The 21,617-nt window shown below is 45.4% G+C and overlaps 1 protein-coding gene across 5 annotated transcripts in view; it reads left to right on the plus strand.

Moving 5' to 3' along the window:
* The first annotated feature begins 5,903 nt into the window (after nt 1-5,903).
* Nucleotides 5,904-21,617, plus strand: part of ASAP2 (ArfGAP with SH3 domain, ankyrin repeat and PH domain 2) — a 159,708-nt gene continuing 143,994 nt past the window's right edge. For all 5 annotated transcript variants that reach the window (XM_068565077.1, XM_068565078.1, XM_068565079.1 and 2 more), the window contains exon 1: nt 5,904-6,112. In XM_068565077.1, coding sequence (XP_068421178.1) covers nt 5,987-6,112 — 126 coding nt within the window. In that variant the 5' untranslated portion in view covers nt 5,904-5,986. The remainder of the gene's footprint in view (nt 6,113-21,617) is intronic.

A 21,617-nucleotide genomic window follows, 5' to 3' on the forward strand; every position in this document is an offset into this window, starting at 1 on the left:
TCTAAATGGAGGGGAAGAGAGTGATTTGACTCAAGAAAATAAATTATTGCAAGCACTCTTTAAAAACTTTAGCAAAATTCATTTGCATACAGAGTGCTAATTAAACTTTTTTGCTTTTTCATTAAAACAGTCCACACCCTCTGTTGGCCCTGGTTTGTGTTGTTCTAAGTACTTGAAAACAACAAATGGCATTTTCTTAATTATTCTAAGAATTTTTATTAACACAAGTTGCCTTTGCCTGTACAGTCCAGTTTACTGAGGTTTTGTCCTATGTGGGCTTTATCCCATCAGCATGACTCAGAGTGGGAAGGTCTAATGTTCTGCCTCTTGGCAGGGAAGGTACAATTATACTCAGCAGTGGGCTGGTAAATGTTTAACAACCTGCTCTGCAAAAAATGTCTGTGTACCTACATACGTAAGTTTATTTTCATTTAATCCTATAAAGGATGTATAGCACCCAATTTGTAAGTAATAACAAATTATACAATACTGTTTATTATAAATTCCATAGAGCTCATTTTCACAGAACACTTCTGTTGATTTTTGCCCAACTCTTGTATTCATAGCCAATCAGTGTTTGCAATTCAACCATGACTTGACAAAATAAGACTACAAATAAATGCTTGATTATTATCCACTTCGGCAGAGAAGTTCCTCATGTCATTGACAAATGAGTGTAGTTCCAACATGAATGCTGGTTAACATTTTTATGTTAATGAGTAAGACAAAAGTGAAGCCATGAAGATGCCTGCTGTAACTTCACTCATCTGTCAATGACATGAGTGCCCTCTTTGCTGAATCATATGACAGTTTGCAAATACTGGAAGAATATTACCTCCAATATTTTCACTACTCACAATGTAAAGGCTACAGACATGACACACTTTTAAGTTTAATCTCCATTTTTTTTTTTTTTTTTTTTTTGGGCAAGGTGATGCCACTGAAAGGTGTAAATAAAGGGAGTGACAATTGTGCTCATTCCTCTCTGCAGAACCCCCTATTTCTTTTTTTGTTTGTTTGTTTGTTTTGTTTTTTCCCTGTGCTGTACAGTATGTTCTGATTTAGAACCCCCTATTTCTGAGCTTTGAAATCTGCATTTTTAACATTTTCTTGATCCCTTTATTAAGCTTAGACAATCAACAAAACAATAAATAAAGTCTTGATTTTTTACATTTGCCAGTTGCGCTGGTGTAAATACTCCCACTGTGGACGATTTCAAGCCGCCAGAACGTAGAGTTAGGAAAAGATGTGTAGCAGCACACCATTATAGTGGTATTTCTGCCGTACAGATACAATCTACAGTTTGCAAAACTCTGGAAATTTAGCGGTCAGCTCTCTGGAGTCAGCGTGAGCTGCCTCCAGTGCAGTACATTATAGCTCGTTCATCTAGAACTGACTTTTGCAGTTCAGTGATCAGAATATCTCTGATAGAAAGAGCTTTGTTCAAACAAACAAACAAAATGAACAGACCTCAAGTATTAATATCTTACTATGAAGTTAGCTATGAATAAATCAGTTTGTCATCTAAATCTACCAGCTTAACAAAATGACAACATTCTCGGAAATTAGCCCTCAATGTCATCTACAACATTCTTATTCTTGGGCTTCCCTGATGGCGCAGTGGTTAAGAATCCGCCTGCCAATGCAGGGGACGCTAGTTCGAGCCCTGGTCTGGGAAGATCCCACATGCCGCAGAGCAACTAAGCCTGTGCACCACAACTACTGAGCCTGAGCTCTAAAGCCCGCAAGCTACAACTACTGAGCCCATGAGCCACAACTACTGAAGCCTGCATGCCTAGAGTCCGTGCTCCGCAACAAGAGAAGCCACGGCAATGAGAAGCCCGTGCACCGCAACGAAGAGTAGTCCCCGCTCGCCGCAACTAGAGAAAGCCCGCACGCAGCAACGAAGACCCAACGCGGCCAAAAATAAATTAATTAATTAAAATTAAATAAATAAATTCAAAAAAAATAAAAAATAAAACATGCTTACTCTCAAGTGTCTAGGACCAATGATTAGATTTTCTCAGTAGGAATATGGCCCTTGTAGCAATTCCCTCTTGTGACCAAACAAACATAAAACGTGAATCATGGAATGATGAGATGCCTGCATAGGGAAGAAGTCTTCAAAATTAGGTAGTCCAGCTGCTTTCATTTTACAAATGAGCTGAGTCCAGGGAGGTTAATTAACTTATTCAAAGTCACAGAGAAGCAAAGGTGACATCAAAACCAAAGTTTTCATTGGTAAAATACTTCCTGCATGCTAATTTTTCCCCCTAGAGTACTAAGGTGAGAACACTGTGCTAAGTGTATTTAAACTTCTCTCACTTTGGGGATAAATTGGTCCCTTCAGCAACACTGAGGGTGAATCTTGTTAAGCATGGAAATGAAACTTCTGATTATGCTTACATGTTCACATCACTGGCGTGTTTCTTCTTGTTGTTTTTCTATTTAATTACACTGTTTACCATAGTTCTTTTAAGACACAGATCTCTCCATTCCAAGAGTAATCATTTACAAATTAATAGCAAGTGAACTGGATAAGTCTTGTGTTAAGCCAGCCAGCCCTCAAGCAAATTTCAGAGTTAAGAACATATTTTAAAACTTGATTTGAGAGTGAAAAATCTCAGGTTCTTGAGAACTACTGGGGGCAGAAAATTCCTTTGGAAAATGGGCTGTTGGCCAATCTCAATGGGCTGCTGAAAATCCCATTTTTGAGAAGAGGATTTCTTTCCTCTTTCCTAGAAATGACAAGTCAGCAACACGATGTTACTTTTCTTTTCTTTTTTTAAAATAATACAAGTCTACAACCTCTTATCTGAAACCCCTGAGGCCAGATGTGTATAGAATTCAGAATTTTTCAGATTCTAGAGAGTTAATACAGCACATACACTAGATATTTTGAGTCACCCCCAGTGGGGTCTGGGGCAATACTCCATAAGCAAGCACATTTATAGTTTGCACTAAAACATAAATATTCATATGAAGTGGGATAAGCAAGACTGTAAATAGTCACATGTCAATTCATTTCAGATCATTTTACCACCAAAACAGTTTTTTTTTTCAACTTTAGATTTTTCAGAGCTATTTAAAGTTCTAGGTAAGGGGGTATAGACCTATAATGGTTTTCCCATCATGTTCTTCTTTTCTTCATGAATCCAAAAAAAAAAAAAAAAAGTGTGTGTTTATAATGTTTTCTTGATCCACATTCAACTTTCATTTTATTATTATTTGTTGGAAACTACTCATTCTCATTATATTAATCTCAGAGACCCATTAGCTACGTTTTATTCTGATCTTGCTTTAATTCTAGGCTTTTGTGCTACGCAAGGGTTTTTGAGATTCTCAGTGATGGCTGGAGGAATAAATTGCTTTGGTGTTCTATCACAGACGTTCTCTTTGCAGTGGACTTGGTGATGACTTGCTTTCCACTAACCTTTGCATCTACTTGTATAACGCAATGCAGCTTTGCAATTTTATTTTTGTGGCTACTAAGGTTTCTGTAAAAATACTATTAAACTACAAAAAAAAAAAAAAGACAGTAACTGCACATAAAGAGAATAAAGAAGAACACGAAGCTTAACTTGGTCCTTGTAGAAGAAGTCTGGATCAGTCTGGTTAATGCTGTACTAGATGTCAAGGAAAAACACTACTTTCTCTTCTTAAATCCTTAAATCCATAGCCTGATAGATACTAGTCCTCTAAAAATCAAGACTTGAAAACTTACCCAAGATAAGAACAACAAAACTGTAGCTAGAAAACTACCTAGGAGGGAACAGAATCTGACTGGTGCAGGAAAGGGTGCATTAATATAAGTATTATCTATAGGACTTGAATTGTAGAAAGTTGCAAATAGAGGAAACCACCAAAGACACGGAAAGGGTGAAAAAACATAAAGGGAAGATAGAAGCAGAGATGCTTCAGTTTTAACAACGGTAACTTATTGCCTAGTGCAGTTATAAAAGCTATCCACTGATACAGTTATTTCAGAAAGCGAAATTTCATATGCAATGTTACTAAAATACCAAAGGCCATACATAATGTCTGACCCATGCTGCCACCTCATATAGCAAATTCTTACAAGGGAGCTTATAAAAGATTGACTGGTCCACTGTCCTTCAGTGTCAGGAGACTGCTTTGTCTCACATGTTGAATTTCCAACGTCTCTCACACTTCCTCCTTTTCAGATGCACAAAAGGTTTTTGTAAAGTTTCTCTTGGTTTTATTGCTGGCAGCTACAGAAACCATGCCACATGCCTGGTGTAGAGTTATGGGGTGTGATTTTATTGGACCAGTGTCTTCAGAACTTCTGGACTTAAAAAAAAATTTTATTATAGTTGATTTACAATGTTGTGTTAGTTTCTGCTGTACAGCAAAGTGAATCAGTTATACATATACATATATCCACTCTGTTTTAGAATATTTTCCCACATAGGTCATTACAGAGTATTGAGAAGAGTTCCCTGTGCTCCACAGGAGGTCCTTGTTAGTTATCTATTTTCTATAGAGTAGTGTGTTTATGTTAACCCCAGTCTCCCAATTTATCCCTCCCCCCCTTCCCCCCTGGCAAGCTGGATTTTAAAAAATAATTATGAGAGTTTCCTTAAGAGCCGTTCAATGAAAATCTGTTTTAACTCAAACTCGTTACTGGGCCAGTTATATATGAACTTTGCCCTCTCGTGGTGCACGTTCTCCTGGTTCTCTCACACACTCCCTGGGTCCCCTCCACTTCCTACAGGAGTACCATTTCAGCGTATTCTTATCTGCCCAGAGTGGATCCTGGCCTAGTACCCTGAAACTGTTTCCAACCAACCGAGAACGACCGAGGATTTTAGGAAAAGAGCATAGGAAACACGGCTGGGACTCTGACCAGGGGTCCTGTTAAGCCCTCAGAAGCGCTCCGACTTGGATATGAACCCCACTGGGCCACTCAGTTACTCTCGGGAGAATCGTTTGCCTTCCTTCTATGTAAAATACATAACCATCTCTTTACTTGCCTCACGAGGTCGTGAGGATTGGATGGCACAAAAGCACTCACTCTATGGTCATTTCTCGTGGCTGTCACCGAATCCCAAGCTGGCGGGCGGGTGCTGCCGGGCGGGGCGCGGGAGGCATCTGCCAGGCGGCGCGCATGGTCCTGCAGGGGGCGAGCTCCTCACACCTTCTCCCGCGCCCGGACGGGCATTCCCGGCGGTTTATGGGGGACACCAAGAAGGGTTCCACGACCGGGGGTGGGGCGGGGACGAGACGGGGGGACGGTGGCTCGGCCCGGGAGGTGTAAGCACACCCTGCGCGCGTGCTCGCGGACCCGGGGTGGGATGAGTGACGGGAAGCTCGGACGCGGCCCCGTCTGACCCGCCGGCCCGGCGGGGCGCGCCCTGGAACCCCGGCGCGCGGCGGGGACCCGAATGCCGAGACAATGCGGCGCGCGGCGGCGGCGGGCGAGCGGCTCGGCGAGCCGGAGCGCGCGCCGCCTTCCTTCCTGCAGGCTCAGCTTCCCGGCGGCTGCGGCGGCGGCGAGCGCGCGGATTGGCGGCCCGGCCCTCCGCGCCGCCCCGCCCCGCGCCCGGCCGGCCACCGCCCCCGGCCCGGACCCGCCCCTCTCCGCGGGAGGCGCTCGGGGCCCGCGGCTGGGTGGCGGGTAGTTCCCGCCGGCTGTGCGCGTCCGCCTCGGGGCTCGCTCGGGAGGACAGGCGGCGGCGGAGCCCTCGGCGCGGCAGGCGGACGGGCCGGGCCCGAGCTGCGCGGGGCTGCGCGCGCGGCCCCTGCTCCCGCCGCCGGGCCCCGCGGGCGGCAGACCCGCGCCCTGCGGCGGCTCGTGCGGCTCCCGCGGCGGCGGCCCGCGCCGCGGCGATTCCCTTTGTCCGCCGGCCGGGCGAGCTGCGGGCGCGGCGAGGGCGGCGGCGTCGGCGTCCGAGCGGCCGGTCGGAGCCCTCGCGGCGGCTGAGGCTGCGGCTCCCCCGCGGCCGGCCGCCCGCGCTCTGAGGCGATGCCGGACCAGATCTCCGTGTCGGAATTCGTGGCCGAGACCCATGAGGACTACAAGGCGCCCACGGCCTCGAGCTTCACCACGCGCACGGCGCAGTGCCGGAACACGGTGGCGGCCATCGAGGAGGTGAGCGGCGCCGGCGGGCCTCGCCGGGCGGGCGGCTCCGGCCGCAGGTAGTGCCGCGCCCCGCTAGCCCGCCCCCGCCCCGGGCCCGGCTCCCGCATCCCGGGAAAAGTTTCTTTTCCTCGGGATCCGGACGCGGCTGGGCGAACCCTGCCCGAAACAAGCCCTTTGTTCCGTGGAGGTGGCTCGGAGGAGACGGCTGCCGGCTGCCTACCTTGGGCCTTTTTAAGACCCCCCCCCCCCGCCCCTCATCCCCTCGCGGGGCCCCGGGCCGGGCGGTACCCCCGCCCCCGCCGTTCCCCACCTCCCCGCGCCGCCAACTTTGGCCCGTGGCCCCCCAGAGTCCCCCTCTCAGCGCGTGGAGTGCCCCTGTCCCCAGCCTGCCCGGCGCGGTGCCCGTGTGCCCGGGACCCGCTCTGCACGACTCTTGGGTCGGTCCGGGGGACCCCCGCTGCCCAGGAAAGGTGTGCACACCTTAGCCAGGAAGGCCTGACCCGCGCCGCGCCGCGCGGCGCCCGGGGAGGAGTGGGCGAGCCGGGCTTCCGACCCAAAGGCCTTTGCTGACCCCCGGGGACGTGTGTCTTACCTGCTCGCAGCCCTGGACGCCTCCCTTCCCCATCAGCCTGGAGAAGGCCTGCTTTTAGTCAAGGTGCAAAGTCATCGTCTAGTGCTAACTAGTAAGCCCTGCACATCCTGCGGAGAGAGCGCTTAGGACCGGCAAGCTTAGGTCACAGTCAGAGCCGCCTGGGACCGAAGGGCAGAGTTCGTGAGTCCAGGGCCACCGCCGCCTGGGGTTTGGGGCAGCTACTCACCTCTCTGCCCTCATTTTCCTTACCTATCGAACGAGACTAGCAATGCATCCTTTCCAGGTGGTTATGAGGGTCAGAGACACTGTGTCAAGTTCTTGGCTCATAGTAGGGAACTGGTTTACCAGCCACACGTGTGCCAGTGTCGAATAGATGATTAAATTCCTCTTGGCCAGAAAGTCAAGTTACGTTCTTAAAATGGGGTATGGTAGGTATTTTAGAAGGAGCTGACTGGGCTAGAGTGAGTGAGGGGAGGTCACCAGAGAGCTTTAAATTAAGCGGTGGCATTCAGGTTTTTGCCCACTTGAACAAAGCAGCTGCTGTTAGGAATTGCTCGGGGGGGAAAAAAAATCCAGAATGTTTTCCCTTAATGGAAATTTTTTCTTTGTAGACATAAACAGTCAATAATAGGCTAAATCAAAAGTAGCAGATTCAACATTCTGAGTGTTTTAAGTATAGTAGAGGGCTTTCTCCCCTCCTTCCTTCCTCCCACCCCCCCCCCCTTTTTTGTGTGTGTAGAGGAGAGCTGAATGTAAACCTTTTGTAGTGAGCTCCCACATCACTTAATTCTACCTGTATTAGCAAGGCTTCAAGATGATGCCTTCAAATGAGGCAGATGGGGATGAACGTAGTAAGTTTTTTCAGAAGTGCTGGTTGAAAAGCAAGAAGAATATTTTCACGGTGTTTTGAAAGTACACCATTAACAATGTTTTTGGAATGATTGCAGCCCAGGAGGTAGCTGAATATCTTTTAAGGGAAGGAAGCTTTGTACACAGTGCCTTAAAAAGAGCTTAATTGTGTTTAAAGTTCTGTTTCTTTTCCCTACTGAAGTTTGTCAGTTAAATATTATTAACACTGGCAGATGCTGGAAAGCTAGGCAAATAGGAGTTGCTATTAAAATTGGCATATCCTTTCCTGATTAATTTTAGTTTGCAGTGTGTAATTCCAAAGCTCTTTTTGTATGCTGTGCAGGAGATTACCCTAGAGCTCAGTTACTGAGCAGATTAAAGAGAGACTGGATTTGGCCATGTTACTAAACTGCAGGCTTGCTCCACGTTGCCATCTAAGAACAAGAATTAGTTAAAGTCTCAAAAATGAAAAAAAAACAAATCATTACAGGTCTGTCTCACTTTAAGCAAATTCAGTATACATACTAAGGTAATGGTACATGTGAGCTTACATTTATGAGAGAACTAAATTTGAAACAGTTCCTTAACCAGTGATGCCCTCATGTTTTGATTTTAAACAAGCATCTGCTCTTCATACTGAAATGAGACATGAGAGTTGGTATTGTGACAAATAAATTTAAATATAAATAAATTTAAAATGTGCAAGTCCTCAGTCCTGTGTTTAACCAAACGTGTCATGGAATTAGTAAACTAATTTTAAACTGGTTAATGTTTGTGAACCTATTATTTCCAAGATAAGTTATGTCTGCTAAAAGTCATCCTGCAACTGAAGTGTAAGTTTTTTTGATATGTACCCCTGTAGCTGGGCTATGGGTAGCTAATGGATCCCTACCCTGTGCAACGAACTTCACATCTGTTGTATTTATTCCTCATCCCTGCTTTACACATAGGAAATGGAGGCTTAGAGAGGTTAATTTGCTCAAGGTTATAGAGCTAGTAAGTTGAAGAGCTGGAGTTTGAACTTGGTTTCTTGCTGTTTTCCGAAATGATGCTGCTTTCTGTTACTTTTAATAATGCTGACTTCTCTAAATTACTCCTTTGTCAGATGGACCTGGGTTCAAGTTCAGACTCCACCACTGGCCACTTGTGTGAACTTGGATGAGATACCTAATGTTTTCTCATTTTCCTTGGCTTTAAAGTCTGGATCACAATACCTGTCTACTTCAGAGGGTTGTGAGGGTTTAATGAGATAATACACAGCACAATACCTGGTAGACAACCGGTTTACTAAATGCTAACTGCTTTAATAGATTACATGATAGTTAATCCATAGAACCTGATCAGGGTGTTTGGCCCCAAGGTGGGACTTACATGGGTGGGTTGGTGTGGCCTGGGGGAGAGTAAGGGAAAGGAATGGTTGAATGAGTAAGTGAATGGAAAACTACTATGTGTCTGTTCACTGTTGCTTATTTTTTAACTAGTTTGTTGTCTTGGCAGCAGGTCAGCATATAGCTGCGTTTTAAAATTTTCACTTGATGATCACTTTCTCTTGGTGAAGTAATTGTTTTGCACAATTTTAGCAAAGTCTGGTGCTTCCACTGGAATCTGCCCTGTGTTTTTGGAAATAATGGAAAAAAATAAGTAGTTGTGGCTGAATCTGAAAACCCTCCTCTCCCCCCTTTTGGGGGTTTTTATTGCTGTCTCAGTTTCTTTGAGTCTCTGAGCTCTTTGAAATATTCTCAAAATAGGGAAAAATTGTATACATATGTGGGATATTCATAGTTAGACCCTCCTTTAGAGCGTCATCCGTTCTGTCTTGCTTATTTGGCTTTGTCAGATATGTAGTTTTAAAAATAAATTTGATGTTGACTCGTGAGTATTAAAATTTAATCTACTTCCTTCCGGGCCGTAATTCTCCACTCTGTTGTCCTTGGTTGCCTTGGAAATCTCATTGCTGTCACAAGCACAGGGTTCTAACTGCAGGGGTAGAATGAGCATCTGGGCTGCACAGACTCCCAGGGGCCTTGCTGTCCTTGGGGCCAGAAGCCCCTCCCAGCAGTTATTAGTGGGAACCCAGCCTACGGCCTACGTACTTTTTAGGCAAGAGTGTGATTCTGAATCTTAGCCCTTTGTGACTTGTTTGAAAAACAGCTCTTCCACATCCCAGACTAACAGATTTTAGATTTATTGTCAGAAGGACATCATCTGCTTGCCCAGTCCCTTCTTATTTTCGGAAATGAGCCTCTGTGGATCAGACAGGGCCACCTTGTTATGCTGTGTTCTGTAATCTGGATATAGGTGTCTGGAAATTTTCGAGTCATTTAAGGAGGGAATGATCTCTTCTTATGTGATCCCCATTCTCCCCCACCCCCCATTCAATTTCTCTCTTTCTTGTGATTAACAGTAAAAGTACTAATGCTGTTCGTGGTGGGTTCCAGGCCCTGTCATTCATTCAGTATGTATTAAGTGCTGCTGTGTGCTAGGTGATGGGAATAGAATTCCCAAGAGGCATGCATTCTGTCTTTGAAGCAACCTGCAGCTTAGTGGGAGAGACAGATATCCTATAAACAAATCAATGCAATAAAACGTGGTGAGGCCGTAACCACAAGACTGTCCAGAATCATGGATGCCTGGGGATGGGAGTGGTCAGGTGTGCCTGGGGCCATGGTTAGGAGGGCCTTGCATGATGATGTGCAATTGAGTCTTGAAGTCAAGGTATTCATCTGTGGCTTACCACATGCTTTAATTACTAAGGTGTCTCAATATAGTCTCTTGTATCTGCCTCCCAGCCTTAGGTAAATATTGATCCACTCCTGAGTTGGTGGCCATCTAGGCCTCTGGTTGGATTTTCATAGCCAGTCCATTGAGGGCTGCTCAGGCCACGAATTTGGAATAATCCTTGATTCTTACCCTCCACATGTCCAGGCCCTGATGCCTTTCTTTGTGGAGCACATACATTCTAGACTTGCACTGTCCAATATGGTAGCCTAAAATTAACCATTCAGTTTCTCAGCTGCCCTAGCCACATTTCAAGTGCTAATAAAGCACATGTGCATTGGACAGTGTAGGTTTAGAACATTTTCCTCATTGCAGAAAGTTCTATTGGACAATGCTTTTTAGCCGCTTGCAACTCAGAGAAGGGTCCACTGACCAGCTACATTGGCATCACCTGGAAGCTTGTTAGAAACGCAGACTGTCAAATCCCACCTTAGACCCGTGGAATCAGAATCTACGATTTAGTAACATCTCCAGGTGCATTATATGCACATTAACGTTTGAGAAGCACTGTTCTAACCCTGGCGGCACATTAGAATCACTTGCTGGGGGGCTTGTAGAATAGAGATGCCTGGCCCACTCCATGAAATTCGGACCTTAATTAGTTTGGGTGGGGCCTGAAACATTGGCATATTTTAAAGCCACTCCCTAAATGGGGTTGATAATCACTTCGGTAAAGTAATGTAATGTCAGGGAGTGATAAGTGCTCTGAAGAAAAGTTACACAGAATACAGGAATAGAATGTGACTCTGGAGAGCAGGAAACTGAAATCAGGAAAGGCCTCTCGGAAGAGGTGGCATTAGAGCAGAGCCCAGAAGGCAATGAGGAAGTAGCCAGGGGAGAGCAGCCCGTGAAAAGGCCCTAAGATGTGCATGGCTCAGGCCTTGTTGGAGGAGAGAAGTGGGCCTGGGAGAGGGTGAGAGACAGGCAGGGCCAGATCACAGGAGGCCTTGTGGGTCTTGGGAGGGAATTGGATTTTGTTCTAACGTGGTGGGAAGCCATTGGAGGGCTTGATCTGATTCACATTTTAAACCTTTCCCGGTGGTTGCTCCAGAGAGAATAGATGGGCAGCGCATGAGAGAAAAGAGGGGGACCAGTTGGGGCTTGTGGTCATCCAGGCAAGAACGTCGTGGCCTAGGTGGTAGCAGTGGGGGTGACGAGAGGTCCGATGGAGACCCTCTGTGCTGTCTGTGCTGGGGGGCGAGGGGGACAGAGCAGGGCTCCCGTCCCAGCGAAGGCAGAGGCCAGGCTCGGTTCACTCGGGCACTTGAAGAACGGGCCTCCTGGTGTCCCTGCAGCAAAGCTGACACTCTGGAGCTACTTAGCGTTGGTATCAAGGCCGGCTGTGTGCTGCTCAGCATGACTGACTGTAGAACTTGTGTTGGGGCCACTGCTGGATATTCATTTTGTTTTCTGCAGACACTGATAAGCGAAGGGAGAGATTAAGCAGAGTTGTGTAGACAGGGCCGGTGGGGTATGTCTGCTTCTCTCCTCTGCTGTTTGTAGGCAGATGATAGCAGGTGACACTTTCTTAGCTGTGTCGGATGCCTGGGATACTGTCCCCATTCAGCTCCCTCAACACTCCTCTTTCCCACTACAAAGAGGTGGTGAATTCACCTAGTCCTACCACAATAGGAAACTGCCTTCTTTGCCTATACTTTCTGTGTCATGTGGCCTTCAAGTGGTTGCCAGGGCCCTTCCAGGTACTTTTGTACCATTATCGTTTTATCATGTGGATGATGTGGAATAAATGGACTGTCAACCAGAGCTGGAATGCTTGGGCTGTATTTTTTTTTTTTTTAATAAATAAACTTATTTATTTATTTTTGGCTGTGTTGGGTCTTTGTTTCTGAGCGAGGGCTTTCTCTAGTTGTGGCGAGCGGGGGCCACTCTTCATCGCGGTGCGCGGGCCTCTCACTGTCACGGCCTCTCTTGTTGCGGAGCACAGGCTCCAGACGCGCAGGGTCAGTAGTTGTGGCTCACGGGCCTAGTTGCTCCGTGGCATGTGGGAATCTTCCCAGACCAGGGCTCGAACCCGTGTCCCCTGCATTGGCAGGCAGATTCTCAACCACTGCGCCACCAGGGAAGCCCTTGGGCTGTATTTTTATTTGTATTTGGTTGTGTTGGGTTTCTTGATTCATAAATATGTATGGGCATCTACCAGTATTTTGTTACCGCCGGGGGCCAGTGATGGAAAAGTGAGGGGGACTAGCTCCTTCCCCATAAAGCACTTATTTTCTCATCTTTTGTGTGCAGTTAGTGTTTATCCTTTTAGCCCTTTTTTTTTGTGCCATGGACTCCTCTGGTACTCTGGTGAAGATGGTGGACCTCTTTTCAGAAAGATGTTTTAATGCATTGAATAAAATACATAGGATCTCGAAGGGAACCAAGTATATTGAAATACAGTTAGAAAAATATTTGAAAAATCTGTGTCATACTAATATATGTTTCTTTACTAAAGCATTAAATATCAAGATTTGGTTTTGGGTCTAATAAATATTTTAATTTTGAGGTACTGATGAATGTAAGCAATATTGGGAGCTGTTTCCAACAACTCTAAAGCTATATAAGTATATCTTTTGTTGGAGTCGCAGGTACTGCTAATACTACCACGGTGTGTTGCTTACATTCATAATTGAGGGAAATGCTAAATTTCATTTGGGGGCTCATGAAATCCAGATGTAATTCTTCTTTTCCGATCCAAGTTTATGGACCCCCCTGAATTCAGGCTAAGAATTCCAGGCTTGTTGGTAAGATTACTTTAGTTAATTGTATTTTGGAGTGAGTGAGTGAGTGACTCTGCAACAATGCTCCTTAAACAGGCTTCGTAATTATACCGTCATTGTCATGAATTGGTTCTTAGAGTTGAGCAGAGAGGGGTGACACCCCAAGCCAATGTTATAGTTATCCAGTAGTAAAGGTGCTTAGAGGAACTAGGGGTGGAGGGTAGAGCTGTCAGTTGTGGTTTGACAGCCATGGTGCTCTCTGCATTTTTTCAAGGTCAGGGCTTGGCAGTTTCTCTTGTGGTCCTGGTTTAGTTCATACCTTTATGCATGCCTTGGCATTCAGCAAAACTGTGAATTGCATCTGCTGAGTCCTGTAGTTAGGACCCTGAGCTGGGCCGCCAATTCTCCTATTTTTACTTCTCTTGTTTTTCTGGTTTGTCATATGCTGTCCTTGACTCTGTAGGGCAAGCTTGGGTGTGAAGTGATAGATTTACAGGTATCTTCCGCCCAGAGTTCTAAGGCAGACTTTGAGTTCTGCCGTGTTTTCGGCGAGGTCGCGTGTTTGAAACGATGCTGTTGTTGCGTGAGTGTGTTTGGGGTGTCTGCAGCACGACTGAAGTGTTACTCTCAGTCCCTGTTGTTGTTTGTCTCTTGCCTTTTCTTTTAGCACTTACTGGGCGCTTACTGTGTGCCAGGCATGCTTTAAGTTCTTTACACATATTAACTCTTAACTTGCTTGATGATTACAAAAACCCTGTAAGGCCCAGAGAACCTGAGCCACTTTACCAGGATCACAGAGCTAGGAAGTGGCAGAGCCAGGATTCAAACTCAAGCGTTTTGACACGAGAGTCTGCTCCTGTAGCCGCCAACTGCCTCTGTAGAGCCTGGACCGGAAAAGGCCCTCCATATTGACGGCTCTGTGACCAGCACGACCTCTCTCTTGCTGTCTGGCACTATGATGCATCTACTGCATTTCCTGAGTGGATGCTTCTGGAGAACCCTTGCTGCCACTGTTTCCTCTCTGCCTCCTCTGTCCGTGTTGCTGCAGAAATGGTTCCTCGTTACTCTCTTCACTGCTCTGCTGACATGCCCAGCCCTGCAGAGCCGAGTGGCCCCGGGCATTGCTCACACCCTGGCAGGAGGCCTGCCCTACTAACGGGATTATTAATGACATCATCTCTCCACTCGGTGCTGAAGATGGCTTTGTCAGTGTGATTTTATACACAGATGCTCGCAGTAAAGTCGGCTGGCTGGTGAAGACGGTTCCCTCTAATTGTGAATCCCCTTGGCGTCTAGGATTCTAGCCAGGTGATCCGGATTTGGGGACCTCTTTCCCTAGTTTCCCAGAAGAAATCTTAATAGAGGTTTTGTTTTTATTTTTAACACCAATGGCTGACATTTCTTTGAGCCCTAGTTCTGGGTTAAGGGCTGTGCTGTGTTTTAAATTGCTTGTTTGGATTGCTGAATCCTTTCCCCTATCCTATCTGCTGTAGATCCTGTTATCTCTCTTTTATAGTTGAAGAAACCGAGGCTCAGACAAGTTCCATGACTGCAGGTAGCCAGCCCGCCCCACAATTAGCGGTTGATAGAACCAGGAGTCCCAGCCAAGCTGAGATTAGCCTGTGTGCTTAGGGGTGTTCCTCCTGCTGGCCCTTTAATGCCTCACCTGACGGTCTCCTGCTGGGATCTCTATTGCCGGTGAAGTTCCCTCTTTAGGTGTTTCTCTGGGCTTCTTTAGTGCAGGTTGATAGTTGTCGACCTAGGTCATCAGACTCTAACCCCTGGGGAGGTACTTAGCATCAGAGGCGTTTATTAAGTGGCCTTAACTGCTTTGGAGTGAGTTAGAAAGGTACATCTGCCTCCCCTCCCTCCCCCTCAGAGCTGAGGGACTGAGGACACCGTCACAGCTGCTTGTAAAGGACTCCAGAACCACGTAGCCAGGGATCAGGTCCATGCACTGTTCCCTCTGTGTCAGCAGATCTGTGTTTGGAGAGGCGACCACTGAAGGGGGAATCACAGATGTGGCTTGTCTAGGCAGTCTCGGTGAGGTGTTGGCACCCTGCTGCCAGTTAGGGAACTTTGCGGAGATTCTGAGAGGAAGGGACATGTTAAGTCTTTGTACTGTATTTATTCCTCTGATAGCCCTGACCTGTAAGCTAACCAGGTGCTGGGCCTTGGGCAGCTGATTTCACTGGTCCAGGCTCAGTGGCCTCACTTGTAAAGTGGAGGGTAGATGAGACATTTCCTAACATTCTGTGTCTGCAACACAGTTCACCTGCCTCGCGCCACTCTTTACTTTTTCTGACCACCTCCTCCACTTTCTGTTGGCCATTCGTATTCATACTTTTCAAGAGACTAGAGGTGAAAATAACCCTTTCCCTCTCTACTCCCCCATTAAAGATTCCTTCCCCCAAAATACCACTGGAGTCGATATGGTGGTTGGCCCATGAGCTGGAATTTCATTGGGTGCATTGCTAGTTTAAGTTTGGGACAAATGGGGCTTTGTAGTGTGCTACCCGTCTCACCTTGAACTGTCTTTCCAGGTGCATGCCTTGGTCTCTTTTTTTTTTTTGATTTATTTATTTATGGCTGTGTTGGGTCTTCGTTTCTCTGCGAGGGCTTTCTCTAGTTGCGGCAAGCGGGGGCCACTCTTCATCGCGGTGCGCGGGCCTCTCACTATCGTGGCCTCTCTTGTTGCGGAGCACAGGCTCCAGACGCACAGGCTCAGTAATTGTGGCTCACAGGCCCAGCTGCTCCGCGGCATGTGGGACCTTCCCAGACCAGGGCTCGAACCCGTGTCCCCTGCACTGGCAGGCAGATTCTCAACCACTGTGCCACCAGGGAAGCCCGCCTTGGTCTCTTGATTACAGCTCTGTTGTGCTTTGCTTCTCTGGTGAAAAGAAGATTGTGTTAATGATCACAGGGTTTTGCCATCATTAAATAATTTGGACTGTTGAATTTTAAGTAAACACTGATTTTCTGACATCAGGGTTCCAAGAGCTTTTCCCTAGGCTTAGGGGGAGCCAGTATTTCATCACTGGAAGACGTGCTGTTATGAAGCCGTGTGTTGGTTGTGATAATATGGTGGCATGGGAAGAGCACTAGCCAAGGGGTTAGAAGAGTCGATTCCAGTTCTGATGTGTCTCCACCTTGCTATGTGACCTTGAGCAAGTCCCTGCCCTGGATGTATGGTCTCTTAAATGAGGTGTTTGGACTAGTTGATCTCAGACTACTCTCTCCAGCCTGAAAATCTCATGGTTCTTTGTATCACATATATTCAGTTTGAAAAGACACTAGAATAAATGGTGGGAATAAAAATCAGCAATGAATGGCTAGTTTTTAGTCCTGAAAAAAAGTATAGGTTATGAATTAAGTTGATAAAAAAAAAAAAAACCTCTCTGTGGCTTCCTCAGGTGCTTATTTTTGTTGTTGCTTTTTTAAAAAATTGAGATACAATTCACATACCATAAAATCTACCATTTTAAAGTGTCTAATTCGTGATTTTTTTTTAGTATATTCACAGAATTTTTCAGCCATCACCTGTATCCAATTTCAGAACTTTTTTTTTTCCAGAACATTTTTTAAAATTAATTAATTTATTTTTTGGCTGCGTTGGGTCTTCGTTGCTACGCGCGGGCTTTCTCTAGTTGCGGCAAGCGGGGCTACTCTTCGTTGCGGTGCGTGGGCTTCTCATTGCAGTGGCTTCTCTTGTTGCGGAGCACGGGCTCTAGGCGCGCCGGCTTCAGTAGTTGTGGCACGCGGGCTCAGTAGTGGTGGCTCACCGGCTCTAGAGCGCAGTCTCAGTAGTTGTGACGCACGGGCTTAGTTGCTCCGCGGCATTTGGGATCTTCCCGGACCAGGGCTCGAACCCGTGTCCCGTGCATTGGCAGGCGGATTCTTAACCACTGCGCCACCAGGGAAGTCCCCAATTCCAGAACATTTTCATCACCCTAAAAGAAAATCCCATACCCATTAGCAGTCACTCCCCATTTCCCTCTCCCTCAATCCCTGATAACCACTAATCGACTTTCCTCCTCTATAGATTTGCCTATTCTGGACATTTCGTGTAATGGAATTCATGTAATGGAATCATACAATTTGTGGCCTTGTGTGTCTGGCTTCTTTCACTTAGCATCATGTTTTCAAGGCTCATCCAAGTTGTGGTATGATTCTGTACTTCACTCCCTTTTTTTCTGGCTGAGTAATATTCCATTGTATGTATATATGACATTTTGTTTATCCATTCATCAGCTGATAGACATCTGGGTTGTTTCCAGATGTTTTTGTCTCTTATGTTTATGTCTATTATGTCTGGGTTGTTTTTGTCTATTATGAGTAATGCTGCTGTGATTATTCTTGTACAATTTTTTGGGTGGACGTATGTTTTCAGTTCTCTTGGGTATATATCTAGGCGTGGGATTGCTGGGGCATATGGTAACTCTGTGTTTAACTTTTTGAGGAACTGTCAGAATGTCGTCTAAAGAAGTTGCACCACTTTACATTCCCAGCAGCAGCAGCAGTGTATAGGGTGCCATTTTCTTCACATCCTTTTCAGCATTTGTTACTGTCTGTCTTTTTGATTGTAGCCATCCTAGTGGATGTGCAGTGACCTCTCCTGGATTGACTTGCATTTCCCTGATTGATGACTAGTGGTGTCGAGCATTGTTTCATGTGCCTGTGGCCATTTGTATCTCTTCTTTGGAGAAATACCTATTTAAATCCTTTGCCCATTTTAGAATTGGATTATTTGGTTTTTTTTTACTGTTAAATTGTAAGAGCTCTTTATATATTCTAGAAACTAGACTCTTAACCAATACATGATTTGCAGATATTTTCTCCCATTTTCACCCACTTGATGGTGTCCTTTGAAGCACAGAAGTTTTTAATTTGATGAAGTCCGGAATATCTGTTTTTCCTTTGGTTGCTTGTGCTTTTGTTGTCATACCTAAGAAACTGTTACCTAATATAAGGTCACAAAGATACACACCTACATATTCTTCTCAGAGTTTTAAAGTTTTAGCCCTTACGTTGAAGTTCTTGATCCATTTTGAGTTTGTTTTGTGAGGTAGGTAGGGATATGATATGAGGTAGGATTCCAACTTTATTCTTTTGCATGTGAATATCTAATTGTCCCAACACCATTTGTTGAAAAGAGTATTCCTTCCCCATTGAATACTTTTGACTCCCTTTTCGAAAATCAGTTGAAGTTTGTTGTATGGGTTTATTTCTGCACTCTCAATTCTAGTCCACTGATTTTATCCTTATGCTAGGCTTATGGTAAGTTTTCAAATCAGGAAGTGCGAGTCCTCCAACTTTGTTTTCTTTTCCAAAATTGTTTTGGCCATTCAGGGTCCCTGTTACCATGTGAATTTCAGGATCAACTTGTCAATTACTGCAAAAAAAAAAAAAAAAGCGAGCTGGGATTTTGATGGGGATTGCTTTGAATCTGTAGATTAATTTGGGGACTGTGGACATCTTAATATCATCCACTCTATGACGGCAGGATGTTTTTCTGCTTACTAAGTCTTTAGTTTCTTTTAATGATATTTTGTAGTTTTCAGTGTACAAGTTTTGTTAAATTTATTCCTTAGTATTTTCTTCTTTTTTTTCTTCTCCATTATGGTTTATTACAGGATATTGACTATAGTTTTCCCTGTGCTATACAGTAGGACCTTATTGTTTATCCATTCTATATATAATAGCTTGCATCTGCCAATCCCAAGTATTTTATTCTTCTTGATGCTGTTGTAAATGGAACTGTTTTCTTAATTTCATTTCTGGATTATTCATTGCTACGGTACAGAAATACAATTAATTTTTGTATATTGATCTTATATCCCGCAATCCTGGTGAACTTGTTTATTGGCTCTAATGGGGTGTGTGTGTATGTATGTATTAGGATTTTCTGTATACAAGATCATGTCATCTTCAAATAGAGGTAGTTTTACTTCTTCCTTAATAGTCTGGATACTTCTTATTTCTTTTCATTGCCTCATTGCTGGATCAGTTCTTGATCATCTTTAAATGCCAATGGGTTGCACAGACTTGGGGTGCAATAAATTTAATTTGTTTTGTTTGTTCTCATTTGGGCTCTGAATATACTGAGAAAATTGGAGCACTTGGGGGCTTGGTCTCTGGTTGCAAAGTCCGTTAGTGGAAATGTCACCTGCATTGGTAACTGGGTTGCAGACATTTGCCTCATCCGGCCAAGGTGTACGGTAGGTACACCTGGCACCTGGGAGGTTTCCAGTCCAGGGCCAGGCCTTGTCTGTCTCTGCAACAGCAAACTCAGAACAACACATTGTTTTTTCCGGTTAGCAGCTTTTTGGTTGCCTCTTTCTGTAAGCATCACCTTGATTTGTTCACTGTGGAGACCGCTGGCTTCTTGACAAAAGGTAATTGTTGAAATTCCTGGTTTTCTTCTCACCTTGTAAATTCTCTTGTTGGTTTTTCTTTTGTGGCAAATAGAAATGAGGTGTGTTTACTACTCGGGCTGTTGGGCTGTCAGAACCTGTAGCTTTTGTTTGCCTTGGTTGTAGCTTGCCAGCCGCAGGCTTCTCATTCGGAAGAGGTACCAGCAGGGGTGGAGCACAGTGGAAATCGTGAGGTAGGCAGGCGGCTCTGCTCCTTTTTCATCTCCCTTCCCTTCCCTCCTCCACGCTCCTGTTTCTTTTCAATGGGGACGGGGTTGCTGTCTAGGCAGTGTCCAAAGCTTAAAATTCTCATCTCCCCTCTTTTTTCCCCTGCATTCTCTTACCTTCACTCCCTTGGTGTATTTTCAGACCCTCGGGGCCCTGTACTTTCTTTTCAAAGAGGAGATTCCAGCCAGAGGGGACTCAGGAGGGAAGCTTTACTTTGGGATTTCGGGCTGAGGCCTTCCTTCCCGGTAAGCTGCTGCTGTGGTGATGACATTTAAAGTTGGCCTCCTTTCCTACCACACTGCCTCCCCTCAGTTTTCCAGAACTGGGTTTATTGTTCTTTTAAAAATGATTTATTGTCTTCTGTAACAGTGTGGAAGGAGCTTAATTTTTAAAGTGCACAGCTTTCTTCTTTATGGTCAGAGCAAAGTAAAGGAGGTTTGATTGATCTTATGACAAAATTGCTTTAGTCATAGCTAATGTGAAATCTCTTTAGGGCTTCGGTTTTATTTGCTCTTTTAATTTATGAACCTCCTTGGATCCCTAAGCGTCTGTGCACAAAGCCAGTGAGGCCTGATGTATCAGATTCACGGCTTTATTCCTGCCCCTGATAAACCGTGAGCTGGTATAGGGTTCTGACAGTTGGTTAGATTTTGGTTTGAATTAGGGAGTAGCAGTGTCAGCTGATGTGTGTTTCAGAAATTTGTTACTGTTTTTCCAAAGAAAAATATACTGTTAGGTTGGGTGGTTAAAGCCGCTGGTAGGCATGGTGGTAGGCATGTGTTAGAACTTGGTGGTAAACAGAAAAAAAACCCTGTGTAAGTAGCTGCTCTAAAGCCCATCTTGTTTCTCCATAGGTCATGGTCATCCTCGGGGTTCTGGAAAAGACCATGTAGTGAAATAGAAATAGCAGGGACCAGCGCTCAAAAGCTGAGGCCAGTGAAAGGGAGGAAAAGAGAAAATTGGACTCAGAAGTGTGGAGCTGCCCCTGTTTTAGGCATCGCCGAGGGTCTTCACGCAGCAGCAGGTTTAAGAAGAGTTCGAATCAGTACTCTGCTGTGTCGGGCAGGGAAGCACGTAATCCATTGAGGAGAGTTTGCATGAAAATAGGTTTTGAGTTTCGCTGTGTAATTTTGATTACTGTTAGTTCACTGAGAAAATTAAATTATGTGGAACAACTCTTTCCTTTGGTGTTGACCCAAATGAGGCATTTAGGACATCTTTCTGGATGGGGTTTGGGCTCTGGCAGAATGATGTGGAAATCTCTTTCAGGGACACGCAGACTTAAGTGAGGACAACCCTTGGCTCTTGGATGTCTGCTGTTAAGGAGCGCGAGGCTTAGTGGCTGGCTTCAGGGTATCGTGGCATTTCCTTTTTGGGGTGAGGGAGCCTCAAAATCCAAAGTTACGCCTGCGTGCAGTTCGCTTTCCTGTTGGACCCGCACGCCAGACTGAGCATGCTTCAGATTACGTGTTGCTTCTCTTTGAATCCTCAGAGCCCGACATGGTTCCCAGCACCCAGTTCTCAGAAAATGTCTGTTGAATGTTGAAGGCCCAGGTAATCTTTCTGTTTCTGTGATTTTATATCTTAAAACGCTTGCTGTATGTTTAGAAGTAAATTCGTTTTGATTTGAAAAATCAAGATTGTCATGTTATCCTTTGAAACAAGAAAATCTCTTTAAGAATTACCAAAATCTCCACTCTGTAAAGCGCCCTAATATCTAGTTTCTTCATTGAAAAATACATTATGTCTTTTTTATTCTGTAAAGGCTTCCCTGGCATTCCCCAGTCCATCAGAACCACTTTCTTCTCTGAATTCTTAAAGCAGTTACTCTAAAGCAGTTTTTGGTCCATCTGTCCATCCATTGATCCGTGGATTGGTTGATCCATCCGTGGATCGATGCATCCATCTGTCCATCCATCCATCCGTCCGTC

Source organism: Eschrichtius robustus, chromosome 15 (genome assembly GCF_028021215.1).
Source record: "Eschrichtius robustus isolate mEscRob2 chromosome 15, mEscRob2.pri, whole genome shotgun sequence".
NCBI classification, from domain to species: Eukaryota; Metazoa; Chordata; class Mammalia; order Artiodactyla; family Eschrichtiidae; genus Eschrichtius; species Eschrichtius robustus.